Raw genomic sequence first — 15,078 nt, 5'->3', positions numbered from 1 at the left:
TCCACCCACCCGGTGCGCTCTCATAACAAAAACGAGCGTTCCCGGTAGAGGAACAGCCGTTTTGGTCTTGTTTGAGCAGAAGCTCTTAGGATAACACGCAGCTAATTCTGTATTTCTCCGTGAGAAGGGTCTGTCCTCACTGGTAAGCTTTCTTCACTTCTTTTCTGAGTTTATTTGAGCAGACGCACTTGCTGGCATTTAGACCAACACAAACAAAAACAGCCGTGGTGTGGCGTAAAAGCAAAAACAATTGAGTCATCTCATTTCTAAGAAAGGGTTACCTTTATGCAAACAAAGTTACCTGGTTTGCATGCAGCCAAGCCCATCTTTTGACACACCCGTTTGAACTATGTACGTTTTCTTGAAAAGATTTTTAACTGACTATTTTAAAATAAAAATATTTATTTTGGTAGCTATATTTTGATAGTGTCAATGTCTCAAACAAATTAAGAAAAGTTTACTATAAATTTTTGCTCACTTAAAATCTGTTTCTGTTGTTTAACTTCCCAAAATTCATCTAAAGTCTGATATTTTTGAGATGCTTGTGGTGTGACACTCTCTAAATGCCAAAGTTCCACGATATTTGAAATTGCTTCTCATTCCTACTATGCGGTGCTTTTTGAGTTCCCATGTCATAATGTGGTATATTGGGGTAAGGGTGACCTAATATTTGTTATATCTATCTCATCATATACATTTGACTTCCATGTATCACAAAACACAACCATGTGCAAGATTTATTTATTTAAAGTAATTAAATCTGATTTTTAAATGCAATACTTACGTCACTGTTATGTCCCCTTTATAAGTTTTTCCTGATTAATTTTAAATGTTTGTTTGCTTGTGATATAACAAAAAAGTTTCTGCCTGCTTTAAAGCTTTTTAACCCATTTCCCCCCAAAGTTGTCTGCCTCACAGGTACAATGGTGAACTGCTGTGGTCTGCTCACTGACAAGAAGGAACAAGGTACTCGGCCGTTAGAAAGCAAACAACACTTGGTTTCTTCTCAGAAAGTCTTTTTAGCACAGAACCTGTAAAGTGTAATAAGGCGCTCATAAGATATATTTCTATGGTTCATTCACATCTTTCTTTTGCTGATTTAGTTCCTCTGAAGAGCATTGATGCTCAACTGGAGGTGAAGGACCATGTAGCTACTCTGGTCTCCACTCTGAACTATGAGAACAAGGAGGACAAACCTCTAGAGGCTGTGTTTGTCTTCCCTCTGCCTGGAGATGCTGCTGTGTGTCATTTCAGTGCTCAGATTGGAAAAACACACATTGTAGCTGAGGTGAAGGAGAAACAGCAGGTGAGCTGGAACAAAGATGTCTTCTCTATAAAGAAGCTGAAACACAGAAAAGTGAACATTGCTGACATGCTTCATGTGGACTGCAGGCTCAGGAGGAGTATGACGATGCCCTGAGCTCCGGTCAGCAGGCCTTCCTGTTGGAGGAGAGTGAGCAGAGTCCAGATATTTTCTCTCTGAAAGTGGGCAGGCTGCCTCCAGGAGAGAGCGCCTCCATCAGGCTGGAGTACGTCACTGAGCTGGCTGTGCAGGCTGATGATGGGTTGAGGTTCTGTCTGCCTGCTGTGCTCAACCCTCGATACCAACCTCAGGGTAGGAAAACCAGCCGATGGATGGATGGATGCACTGATTTACATTTTAATTACAAACTAAATGACTCCCAGTTTTCTCTCATGTTGTTTCCAGGTAGTGAAGGTCCCAGTGTCCAGGTGACCTCAGTACCAGCCTCTCTGGTGCCCTACAGTCTGTCCTTTTCTGCCAGAGTGTCCTCTCCTCGTCCAGTTTCTAAAATAGAGTCCAGTTGCTCTCTGGAGCCTCTTCAGTATCTCAACGCTGATCAAACTCAGGCCACGGTGGGTAGAGAGCTGATTTTACTGCTGGATGTAGTTACTATGAACAAGATAAATCACTTTAGTTTTCTTATTTTTGTTTTTGAATTATAGGTGAAGTTGGGTGGAGGACACAAGTTTGACAGAGACATTGAGCTACTGATTTATTACAAAGACACCCACCAGCCCTCTGCTGTGGTGGAGGCAGGACAGGCCTCTGCCAAACCTGGTGAGAACGGATTACTTAAGGTGTTACTGATTATTAATTATTGGAATATGAGAACGTTTATGTATATTTTTATTTTTTCCATCTCCAACATGTCCCAGGCTCTCTGATGGGTGACCCAGTGGTGATGGTTAGCCTTTACCCTGAGTTCCCCCAATCAGTGATGTCATCACTCGCCACCTGTGGAGAGTTTGTGTTCTTGATGGATCGATCAGGAAGTATGGGCTGCCCCATGAACAACAACACACCGCAAGAAACTCGCATTAGCAGTGCACGGGTATTTATCCAAGTTTTAAAGGTTTTTTTAACCCCTTAACTGTCTCCCCAAAAGCTCTTAAATGAAATTCAACTGGTCTATGAGAGCACCGACGTCCTCATGGCAGCGACATTTCTGTGTAGAGTTGATGACTGCCCATTTTATTTAATACAGAAAGTGTTTTAAGTTTGAATAATTAGAATAAGTTTTTCATTTAAAAACTTATCTGAGAAGGATTAGAACAAAATCAAACTTTTGGCACACTGAAACAATTGTTTAAAAAATTTATTATATTGAATACCATTGTAAAAACTAGAAATCTAGCAATTTTGTCACTTGGTATTATATAGACTTTTAACCAAGCAGTCGTTTTTTCTGTTCAGGCCTTCTTTATGAAGGTTCATTGTCAGAAACTATGACCACCATAATCTTTGTCATAAAGTAATTGGCATTCCTGATGTAAAAAAAACTCTTTCAGCTCCTGATATCTTGTCTTTCTTTAGGACACTCTGCTGCTCCTGTTGAAGAGTTTACCAATGGGCTGCTACTTCAACATTTACAGTTTTGGTTCCTCCTTTGAGCACATCTTCCCGTGAGTGACATCTAAGTCTTTCCTTTATCGACCAATACTCAAAAAAAGGAAAAATTTACTAGTCCCTAACTTTCCTTAATATCTACTCAAGAGCTCATGTGAAAGTGTTGTTTCTTGTTTCTTTATATTTTATTCAGTATAATTTTCTTATTTGGAGTATTGGTTGTATTGTTCTTAATGGCAGTAAGAGTGTGGAGTATAGTGAGAAGACCATGGAGGAGGCTCTGAAAAAGGTTGAAAAAATGGGAGATGATCTTGGAGGAACAGAAATTCTTCAGCCTCTCAAACACATTTACAGCCAAGCCTGCATTCCCAAACAACCTCGACAGGTCAGATATACACACTTTTATTGCACCAACTCTAGAAGTTGCGCCAGCAAATAATCAGCTTTATCATATCTATGTAAAATTAACAATGTGGTTGTTCACCACAATGACTCCTACTGCTTCACCCATTTCTGGAATGTTTGACAAACTTGTTTTCACCCAACCTCATTTACATCTCCTCCCCCAGTTGTTTGTCTTCACTGACGGAGAGGTTGGAAACACCAAAGAAGTTACTGATCTTGTTAAGAAGAATGCAGGCTCCCACAGGTGAAACCATAAACACACAGATTCCCAGTCTGGTTCATGTTCTGATGTCATTGTGAGTTAGAAATCAAACTCTTGTATTTTAGGTGTTTCTCTTTTGGGATTGGAGAAGGAGCCAGCTCTGCTCTCATCAACGGGATGGCCAAAGAGGGTGGAGGTCACGCTCAGTTCATCACTGGGGCTGACAGGATGCAACCAAAAGTAAAAACAACATTTCTGAAAAAAAAAAAATAAAAATCACCAGGTCATCAGAATGTGATGATAGTAAAAGTAAATAATTTCACAACTAATGTTTGAATCACAGGCGATGCAGTCACTCAAGTTTGCACTGCAGCCGGTTGTGGAGGACATTTCTGTCTCTTGGGATTTACCAAAGGGAGTGTCCGCCACCGTTCTCTCTCCACCCATTACAGCTATTTTTCAGGGTCAAAGGTCACTGATTTATGCTCAGCTAACTCTACAGGTAGGGTCACTTCTGTCTGTTTCCTCCCTATGTATCATTTTAAACTTCACTGGTGAGATTTAAATCATACTATATATATATATATATATATATATATATATATATATATATATATATATATATTTCTTCCTCCAAATCAAATAATTTTTACAGAGTTCAGAGGAAGCAGATGGCAGTGTGACAGTGAAGTACAGCCTGGCAGGTCATCCCTCTCATAGCCAGCTGCACTTCAATCTCAAACCTGCAGAGGACTCTGGGTAAAACAGCTTAGATCATTGTTTTAAGGCAATACCTGTATTGTATTTGTGTAAGTCAGACGATTGTCACGGAAACCATGTGTTTTAATATTTACTTGTTTCTCAAAAACTTTGCAATATAAAGTGTTCCCTTTTTGTCAAGTTATTTTTAGAGAGGCTCCATGTCCTGTTTCCCTGTGTAATCTTCAAGATTTTTGGACATTTTGAAGTCTCTTAAATGGCAGAAAATTTGCAGCCAAGGTGTATGGTTCAAGAATTGTCAACTAGACATTATTAGCAGAGGGGCTGCACAGTGGTGCAGTTGCTGGTACTGTTGCCTTGCAGCAAGACAGTCCTGGGGTCCTTCTGCATGGAGCTTGCATGTTCTCTCTGAGCAGCACGGGTTCTTGGACATCTTCAGGGCTTTCTCTTCAGATGCAGTTCTCATGAATTGTGGCCTGAATTTCATTGGTGCCTGTTTGGGTGGCAACCAGATTGTTTAAATTCAGTCTTTTAGAGCTACTGTTAAGTAGCTCTAAAAGACTACTTGACTACATCAGTTTGCAGGTTTGGATCTGCAAAACCTCATCGTCAGGTTGAGGTTGAGGAAACGAGTCCGTTTCTGTGGGTATCGGAGTTGCTGTGGTGGGGAAACCCAGTGTGATCAGGAGTTGTCCGATGTATCTGATGTGTTTTTGTCGTGTTCATAGTCAGGATCTCAAGGTGTAGCCATATAATGAAGGATGCTATTTATTTACAGTGCTGGTTTTAATTTCTTCATTTCTTCCTTTCTCCGCTTCTAAATTGACCAGGTGTTTGTTTGAGTTTACAAAAAACGTTTGGAAGAATAAAGAAGGTGCATGAGGAAATATAAGTGAAGATTGGCCATATCCTAAAGAAAAAAAGGGGGATGTTACAGAAAAAGCATGCAAACAAACATAATAGAGGAGTTAATCTTTATGTTGAAAGAGAATGAGCTCCATCTTTAGATGTTTTTCCTTCCTGTCTGCAGATTAACAGTCCACAGACTGGCTGCTCGTACTGTGATTCGCTCCCTGGAGTCTGAGGAGAGGACACAAAGTGAGCAGAAAGATGAAGACATGAAGAAGAAGGTGGTGGAGCTCAGTGTCCAATCAGGAGTGAGCAGTTCTTTCACTGCCTTCATTGCTGTTAACAAAGACAGCGGCGAGTCCGTTGAAGGACCTCTGGTGCGCAGAAATGTCCCAACACCTTTCTATGGAGGTGAATGATTTTTATTTTTAAATAATCGTTAATAGAGAGTTAGAATAGGTATAAATGGCAAGTAAAACTCCTTTTGACTGCAAATATGAACTGATATGATAATAAGTTTAAGTCTGAAATGATTCAGATGAAGAAGCAGAATTTCTCTCATAATAGACTTTTTATTAAAAGTATTCATTCCTTTGGATATTTTGCACTCTTTATCGGTTTTACAAATCAATTATGATCAACAAGGTTTGGCTTTGTTTGATAATATTGAACACCAAATATAATATGTTTGGACACTGCAGTAGAAAATTCTTTCTTAATCCATCTGAATAATCAAATGAATTTTAATGTAAATGTTTTTACTTAGCGCTGTATATTCCTTTGTACATTTGTTGTCGTTTCTGGTTACATTTAGAAAAATGGATTCCACAATAGGGGGGGAAAGCATGTAATTTCTCCAATGTTTTTAATTTTAATAGTTTCAAATACTGATTTTATTTTTTTCCACTACAATATTTCAACTTATAATCTATATTGAATCTTACTCTATACATCATGAACAAGAACGAAACATGAGCCAAGGTAGAAAAACTCCCAAATTCACATCAGAATGTTTCCAGCGGCTTATATTTAGTATATTTTAACAGACTATTAGAATTTAAGTTTAAAATAATTTAGAAGCTGTAACTAATTTCAACAGTTCTTTTGTTATTGAAGTTGTCAAACTTGTGTTAGTAAAAGCAAACCAGGCCAGCTTTACATTTAGCATCAGATTTAATCTTTGTCTGAATCCGTCCTCTGGGCTTTTGAAAACATATTTGTTGGTGTGTTCAAAAAGTCAGAATGGAACCCTCTGAAAACATTTTTGGGATAAAATATAATAGTCTTTCTTTCCTTTTTTTTTAAACGTGTTCATTTATTTTGGTCTAGTGAGCGGGATGGCTACAGCTTGTTATAGTTCACCACCTGGTAGTAAGTAAAACTCTAAGGAGGAACTGGTACAACTTAAAAACACGATTACTTTGTACTTGGATACCATTTATTATCAATAATAGTTTATTACAAATTTTGATTACATTTTCACACAAATGGAAGAGAATTTAAACGATCACAATAGCATGTATTGTACTTTTCATTGCTGTTTACATGATACCAATGTATTAAACAATATACTGCAGCAAGTTTGTGTACTTCCATTTTAACCATATCTGGTTAAAATGAAACCTTAAGCTTTATAGATTATTGTTTTATATTGTGTCTTAACAGTTAAGACAATTTCATAACCTGAGTTTTATTTTCTTTGGTAAGAAGCATTATAAAATTATTGTAACAATTAATATATCAGCAAATTATTTGCTCACTAATTTTATGTTTGTTTCAATCAATTCCAAGCAATGTTTTATGTAAAAAAATAAATAAAAAAAAAAGAACATAGGAATTGTAGACGGAGGTAAAAATCAGAAAATGTAGAGACAAACTTACTGAAGCCCAGTCCTGTTGATTAAAACAGGTGAAGTGAATTTTACATTTGGCATTAGAGTTTCAATCTGAGCATATTCTGAATACATCCTGAATGTGTATTTTTTATGTCTGTCTGTGTCTCTGTGTAGGAATGATGCCTCTCTGTGGAATTGCACCAATGAGTAAGTAAAAACTCTCTCACTGTCACTTAACATTTTCACTATATACTTGGGCCACATTTACCATCAGGAATAATTACAGTAATAATAACAAGTCTTGAATAACATTTGACACAAATGGAACAGAAATTAAACAATCAATGATTTGCTGCACAGCCACAGTATGTGCTTTAATTATATTGTCCAAATCAGTAGCAAGTATTTTACTTACTGTCGTTCACATGATATGAATTTCTTTAAATATTTTACTGAAAAAAAGTTTGTGTACTTTAACACTGAGATTACCCTACATAGTCAGACTCCCTCTGTCATTTGTTTAAAGTGAAAATTTAAACTTCATAGGTTATTTTTAGTTTACATTTAGTCATATTGTTTTGGTAAAGATAAAATTAAGCCCTCAGTAACCTAGCCTGAAAGAAATTGTTGGAATGAAATTCACAGAAGTCTGTTTGCCCAGACTAAACACAATAATTTCAGTTTTGTATTTATCCAGTCTGTTTAGAGTTAACCATTCTTTTTAACATCTTGTAGACAGTTTAACTGAGCCTGCAGTGGATCAGATATAAATTAAGGGAAATATACGTGGACGTTGTTGGCAAAACAGTGGGGGAAAAAAATGATAATCCCAGTGGCATAAAATATGAAGGGAAACAATAGGACCCAAAATTTAAGTTTTTATGTATGTTCTTACCTCTTTGAAAAATATATATATAAAATTGACCCTTTTTCAGGCATAAAACTTAATAGAAATAAGATCTCAGACACCTTTGATTTATTCTTAAGACTTTACTTTCTGGTGTATGGCGCCATGAACATATGCATACATGCCGATTTACTTGTACTCTGCAAAATCGCTTTATATAAAAAACTTTTAGTTTTTACAGATTTTTATTTATTTTATTTTTTTTTAAGTTTTTAGTTTTTACAGATTTTTATTTCTTTTTTTAAAGTTTTGAGTTTTTTCTGATTTGTACCTCCATCTATGCAGTTATCCCTGCATAGATGGGATAACTGCATAGTAAAAAACCTATGGATAACTATGCAGTTAATTTAACTATGCATAGACAGAGGTAAAAATCAGAAAATGTAGAGACAAACTTACTGAAGCCCAGTCCTGTTGATTAAAACAGGTGAAGTGAATTTTACATTTGGCATTAGAGATTCAATCTGAGCATATTCTGAATACATCCTGAATGTGTCTAAATGGTATTCAGTGTCATATTAACCAAAATAAAAATTAGTCTGAAAACAGTTATTGGAATGAAATGTCACAATCTTAGAACTCTATTTTTTGTTTATGTCTCTCTGTGTTTCTGTGTAGGAATGATGAGTCGTGTCCAAAGATGTGCACCAATGCGTAAGTAAAAACTCTAACTCACTGTCACTTAACATTTTCACTATATACTTGGGCCACATTTACCATCAGTAATAATGTAAGACAAGTCTTGAATAACATTTGACACAAATGGAACAGAAATTAAACAATCAATGATTTGCTGCACAGCCACAGTATGTGCTTTAATTATATTGTCCAAATCAGTAGCAAGTATTTTATTTACAGTCGTTCACATGATATGAATTTCTTTAAATATTTTACTGAAAAAAAGTTTGTGTACTTTAACACTGAGATTACCTTACATGGTCAGACTCCCTTAGTCATAAACTTCATTGGTTATTTTTAGTTCACATTTAGTCATATTGTTTTGGTAAAGATAAAATTAAGCCCTCAGTACCCTAGCCTGAAAGAAATTGTTGGAATGAAATGTCACAATCTCACTCCTTTTTTTATTTATTCTGATCTAGTTATGATGTGTTGCGATGCTCCACCAGTTTTGGGTAAGTAAAAAGAGCTGGTCCATCAACAAATAAACATTGAAACGGCAACTGAAAAACATGGATATATATACTTGGATTGACCCTTTTTCAGGCATAAAACTTAATAGAGATAAGATCTCAGACACCTTCTTTGATTTATTCTTAAGACTTTACTTTCTGGTGTATGGCGCCATGAACATATGCATACATGCCGATTTACTTGTACACTGAGCTTTTTATTATTATTTTTTCAATTTTGAATGTCTACCTTTATTTCTAATTTTGTTTTCTTTTTCAGCATGTGAAAATTTTGATATGCCACAGTCATGTAAGTGTACTTTCATAACCATATCCATTCATTTTTTTCGCCAGTTTTACCATATATGGTCACAGAGTACTGATGTTTATCTTCACTGGTCAGTAGGGGTGTAGTGATACAATAATCTCAAGATACAATATGATAATCTGATCACAATACGATCAGATTGTGATAGTATTGTATTTTGTTTCTTGGCAACAAAATACAGCCCATTGTTAGTAATTGAAGAGTTGAGATTTCCAAAAACAAAGTAATCTAATGTTGCGTTGCATTTTTTTATGTTTGGAAACTCATCTCTTTCACATAACTGGAAAAGCCGGTATTCTCTGACATTTGCACCAATATGGTTTACTTATTTTAGCATAACTCCGGTTTTACTTGGCCTATTAACACATTTAAAAACCTGGTGTGTAGTTTATAATGGGCACTTTAAGCACAAGTTGAAAGTGAGATTGGGGGAGGCGGGGTCTTGCTGCTACGCTGTCACAAACCAAACATGTTAAAAAGACGGTATAAGCCTATTGACCCCTATGGTTTAAAGTATCAATACTAGCAGATGAAAAATTGATACCTTCTGAGGGTGGAAAAAAAATCGATAAAAATGGTAGAATCGATATAATTATACAGCCCTACTGGTCAGTGGGGTCAAAAGTCAATCACACAGACACATTGAACAGACAACAATGCAAGTATACATTTGGGGCATTTTAGAGTAAGTAATTAACCTACCATGTTAGGTTCCTGTGAAAGGAATCTGGAATACTTGTGAAAAATCCAGATGGGCTGAAGTAAACAGTACTGTTTTCTGTCCTTGTTTGGCGGTCAACAGTTTTTGCACTTCTCTTGTTGTCAGGCAATTGTTTAGAGGACTGAGCAGCATAAGAACTAATGCTGCCTCACCTCTTGTAGTTCTGGTACATAAGGTCACAACTCTTAAGTGCTTTTCAGACAATAAGACTTTAAATTTTATCCTTTGATAAACTGGGAGCAGTGCAGAACTTCGAGATGCTCCTGGAACTACAGGCGAGTTATCCATGCAAATTCTACATGCTCATAATATAGTTACCCTACTGGGCCAGACTTTCACTGCCCACTATATTTACTTTTTGATGTACATTGTGTTTTTAGTTGTTGATATATTAACACTCACAGAGAGGACATTGCTATGAAGAAGATGAAAGAATAGTGTCTTCAAAAAGTAGTTGTAATTGTGTTGTTACAATATTTGGCAACAGGATTGAAATGATTTGTTTTCATAAGTACTTGAGTGAAATTTACAGAATTATTGTAACAAAACTCACTTTTGTTTCATCATAAGACAAGAGCTAAGACTTTTATTGTACCTGTTTTATGCCACAGGTGACATGCTACAAGAACTTCAGGAAGAATCCAGTGAGCCAGAAGCTGTGCTACCCAGTAAAGACCCTCTGCTGCAGCTGGTGTCCCTGCAGAAAGCATCTGGCTGCTGGATGCTTGATGCAAATCTGGCTGCTGTGCTGGGAAAGACCAGCGAGCAAGTGGAAAAGGCAAAGCCACAGTCGGTGGGTTCTAAACTAATATTTAATATACATTTTAAGGTGTTATGTTTCAAGAATAACCACATAAAGAAAATGGGAAATAAAATTGTAGGTAGTACAAATAATTATCGCTCTGTCCATTAATTTTCAAAGTTGGCTCAATAATTTTTATGGTTGCTTGCAGTTAGGGAAGTTTAAGTTCATTTGCAGAAGTAATGAGTAAAATGAAGGAAAAACAAACATGCAGTCATTCACTCACACCTGAGAACAACTTGAAGGCCATTTGTCTTACCATCCAGGTATTTGTATTGTGGGAAATGCTGTAGTGCCAAGAAAGAAAACCTTCATGGAGAACATAGAAACTCAACACAGAAAGTCTCCAGGGATTTGAACCGAGAACCTTGTTCCTGTGAGGCGACTGAGTCAACAACCATGTTTTAATGTTGAGCTGTAAACAGAGAATTGATATGGAGTTAATCTTCAATATCAAGCATATGAAACCAAACTGGTAATCTTTAACACATACCAGACTGGAGATTTAAAGAATAACCGCCAAACTGAAAATAGTCAGCAAAATACAGAGTAGCATAAGTATCATTATTTTCTTGTACAGTAATAATAATGAATAGTAAAGTTTACAAGCGACAATGATGGAATTTAAAGCTGCAGAATGTCATTTTTATTAAATGTTTTTTTGTGTTTTTTTTAACATATTGGTTATGACTGTTGCTATGTTATAGTGTGAGACAGATAATCTGCCTCCTCCCATTGTTGCACTGCTTTGGGTCAAAAACAACCCAGCAGAGCAAGGAGAAAGATATTGATGCTGTCAATCAACATCGTGTACTTGTTACTCACATCTTCCCACTTGAGCAGTGAGCCTGATCCACAGCACTAATATCTTCCTCCTGGCTCCAACTGGTTGCTTTTTAACAGGAGCAGTGCACTTCTGCAACTTGCTATGGTTGCATTGGAAGGAGCTTGATGTTATTTCTTTGACAAATTATCTGTCTCATGCCATACTGTCGTGACATTGACAATTTTAACAAATATATAAAACACTTTTTCCAAAAAAGTTGCATAACGTGGCTTTAATGCAATATCTGAAACAACTTGCAATTAAATATCATGCCAACATGGCATGATCCTGTTTTCTGTTTCGTCTCTCTCTGCTAATTAGGTCAACAATGAAGTGTGGGCGTCCATTCTGGCTCTGATTTGGCTTCATGGTTTTAAGATGGATGCAAAGGAGGAGTGGGAGCTTCTGTCTATGAAGGCCGCATCATGGATTAAAGCTCAAAACGGTAACACACATATTCAGCAGGGAACTGTTACGTTCACCATGATGCGTTTAAAACAGAAGGTACAACTAGATGCAAAAATAATACTAGTGAATCTTTTCTTTCCTTCAGCTCCATGTGTGTCGGAGTGTGTTGAAGCTGGAAATACACTGCTGGGTTGCGTGAAGAAAGAAGCTCTGGGGCTCTGAGGTTTACCGACAGGCTTCAGCTCTACTATGGAAGCACCTCAGTGCAGGAAGGAAAACACTGAAGTTGTTGATGACCAAGAACAAGCTTAGGACTTTATTTTCTTTTTGCAAAATTTAACCAAGAATCTGCCAGCATGCCTTTAGATATTTACACTATATGCATAAAAAAGAAGCCATGGAGCATAGCTTTATACTTAAACTTTCAGCATATGGATTTTAACCAGTTTTACTGAAACAATATGTTCATGTAATAAATGAATAAATGCATAAAAATAAAAAAGAATGCCAATAATTATTTTTTTTTTATCCATGTTTTTGTAATTTTGCTTGACAAGACTGACTCCAACCCCACCTGCCACACACACATGAATTGCCCTGTCATACATACCACTCTCATGTGAAAAACTGCACGAAGCATGCAGGTGAATACCTGGCTGTACTTTTGGCTTATTTAAATGGATACAAGTGTTTACCAAACATGATACCAAGCACTGTTAACATTTATACCCTTAGCTAATTTGTAATGCACATCCATATTGCCATGAGAGAAAGGATTCCTGGTGACAAAATATGGACAGGTTTTTGGGGTATGAGTATATTGCAAGCTACCATATCAGACAGAGAGGATTTTACTGACATTTAACCGATCAGGAAATTAGAGTTGCTGAGATTTTTAGGTTAGGCCCAAAATTCTCTTAAATTAAAAAGATTAAGTGAATAAAATGAAGCAAATTTCATTTCAAACAAATTGAGAAAACCTCATCATGGCTTCATCCTTAAAATATTATTCTTCATTGCGGTTTAAGTCCAGAGACAATGTGATTTATTTTCAACAGATAAAATGTAAATCTATATTGGTGGGTCTCTTCTCACAAGCATAGAGATGTGCTTATATGAAATTACGGAAAGAAATTTAAATCATGGAAACATCAATTTGGAGAAAAAAATAAATACATTTTTGACAACGGGTTTTTTGGTTGCATTGAAGTAGATGTATTTCACAAAACTGCAAAAACTAGTGTTTTTCTGGGGGGGTTTTCTGAGGCCTGAGCATAAAACTTGAAAGGTTTCATGAAATTTGAAAAAGATAGGACAAAGCTTAAATAAACAGTAGTTGAAGTACATGGCTACATTTTAAAGTTTGAATGGTGTTTCTAGCTAAACGTACATGGAATGGGTAAGCTGTGAATTATGGAATGTTCCATTCCTTTTATTGTTCCCCAAGACGATTACACAAAGCTGAATATTTTGTAAACCATATAAGACGTCAATACCATCATCCTCAGTCTGAGAATGGTTTCCATGTCGAAGCCTTGACAAGTGGACACTCACAGCACCAGAACCAAGAGACATGTACGAAGTTGGAAACAGTCTGTGCTCTTTGCCAATACTAATGTTATGATTACTTTCTGAAGATCTACTAATCGAGGTGAATGAAGCACTGCTCTCTTTTCTTCTACTGTTATAGATCTGAAACCCCTCGGCTCGATTGTCAAAAACAACAGATACAGACTTGACTTTCATTTTCCTGCTCTATGTGGTGTAAAATTATTAAACTTTAAACAAACTTTGAAGCAGTGAAGATGCCAGCCAGCTGATTGTGTTCTGTAAGCAATTTAATAAAGTATTGATGCTCAGCAAGAAATCCTCAGACATGGGTTCAGTTCAGCAGTGAAAAGGTGATGAAAATTTGTGCAAACAAAATTGAATGTTTGTGTGTGTGTGTGTGTGTGTGTGTGAGATCCATGATCATGTTGATTGTAGGCCCTGTCCCAGTGCTGGTGGTGGGAGACAGAAGAACTTCACTATGCTAAGTGATGCTAAAATCATATTATTGATGGGAAATGTCTCCTATCTGGAGGAAAGTCGTTGCTGACCTGAAAATATGAAAGGCTTTTTGTCAGTATATGAGTGAACTCAGGAACAATTCTAAACATCATTCAGTTTTGACCCAAAGCCTTCAAGAGTCTGCTGGAGATCTAAAGAGGAACTTTATTTTTCAGCATGTGAGTAAAAGCATTTGTCAAAATCAACTACGGGTGACGTTCATGAAAAGAAAATTCAGGTTTGAAGAAGCCAAAGATCAGAAATAAATCTGACGGAAAGATGAAATGACTTATCACAAGAGTGACCTCTTTGCATGTTTAGAATAAATTGGCTAATAATGTAGCAACTTTGCACTCAATGATGAAGGCCAAAATAATGGTTCTATAAACTATTAGTAGGGTTCTAGTTTGAATGGTATGCTTGGTTTTAGTGATAAGTGAAAAATTTAATTAATTAATCATTATACAAGTTATCTTTTTTATAAACCATGCATTTATTGGGAAATAAAATTGATTTCACAAGCATAGTGTTGTGTTTCAGTTCCACCTGGCAGCCAGGTGGAACTGAAACACAAAGAAGAAGCTCTCTCATAAAGAGAGCCCCTAGAGGTCAGTGACCGTAACACTGTGACTGATGTATTTCATATTTATTGGAGAATATGTCTGTTATGAAGAATGCTTCTTAGGAACATATACAGTAGAGAACAACAGAGTGAATCCCAAACAGCTCTTCACAAACAATTCTTCACAGAAACCCTGAATACATACAGATACCACAATGTTTGGTTGGATAATGAGTTAAATACAGTTTAAAGGTTTATGTCAAAGAAGTGGTAGAAAATGGTCGACCGGTCTGAGGGCCAGAATGACTAAGAAAGGAATTTAGAGAATCATTTAAAAAACTGAAGGATGAATACTTTCTGGTCTGCTGTTATTTTCTATTACTCATTTAATTCTCACATATATATATATATATATATATACATACATGTATATACATACATATGTATATATATATATATATATAT

The 15,078-nt window shown here is 36.3% G+C and overlaps 1 protein-coding gene across 2 annotated transcripts; it reads left to right on the top strand.

Annotated features, from left to right (window-relative positions):
- Positions 1-5: 5 nt before the first annotated feature.
- LOC122832312 (von Willebrand factor A domain-containing protein 5A-like) lies at positions 6-12,516 on the top strand. 2 transcript variants are annotated; one of them, XM_044118936.1, is made up of 22 exons: positions 6-142; positions 904-966; positions 1,104-1,306; positions 1,393-1,615; positions 1,709-1,875; positions 1,966-2,080; positions 2,179-2,354; positions 2,837-2,925; positions 3,110-3,254; positions 3,439-3,518; positions 3,602-3,716; positions 3,820-3,978; positions 4,132-4,235; positions 5,227-5,456; positions 6,375-6,416; positions 7,055-7,087; positions 8,406-8,441; positions 8,888-8,920; positions 9,198-9,227; positions 10,578-10,759; positions 11,916-12,039; positions 12,148-12,516. In XM_044118936.1, exons 2-22 carry the CDS (start codon positions 924-926, stop codon positions 12,222-12,224), a joined length of 2,406 nt encoding a protein of 801 aa, XP_043974871.1. In that variant the 5' UTR covers positions 6-142; positions 904-923; the 3' UTR covers positions 12,225-12,516. The 2 variants fall into 2 exon arrangements, with proteins under 2 accessions (XP_043974871.1, XP_043974872.1); XM_044118937.1 differs by lacking the exon at positions 6,375-6,416 and having other exon boundaries at positions 28-142.
- The last annotated feature ends 2,562 nt before the right edge of the window (positions 12,517-15,078 follow it).

This window comes from Gambusia affinis, linkage group LG06 (assembly GCF_019740435.1).
Source record: "Gambusia affinis linkage group LG06, SWU_Gaff_1.0, whole genome shotgun sequence".
Classification (NCBI taxonomy): Eukaryota; Metazoa; Chordata; class Actinopteri; order Cyprinodontiformes; family Poeciliidae; genus Gambusia; species Gambusia affinis.
Note: the sequence above shows the minus strand (reverse complement) of the source record. Positions and strands in the feature narration are given on the sequence as shown.

Bases quoted from the DNA above. Each gene is read 5' to 3' on its own strand.
- LOC122832312 (XM_044118936.1), top strand. From the start codon at position 924: ATGGTGAACTGCTGTGGTCTGCTCACTGACAAGAAGGAACAAG. The intron at 3,717-3,819 runs GTAAAAACAACA...TTTGAATCACAG, and splicing joins CTGACAGGATGCAACCAAAA to GCGATGCAGTCACTCAAGTT. The intron at 9,228-10,577 runs GTAAGTGTACTT...TTTATGCCACAG, and splicing joins TTTTGATATGCCACAGTCAT to GTGACATGCTACAAGAACTT.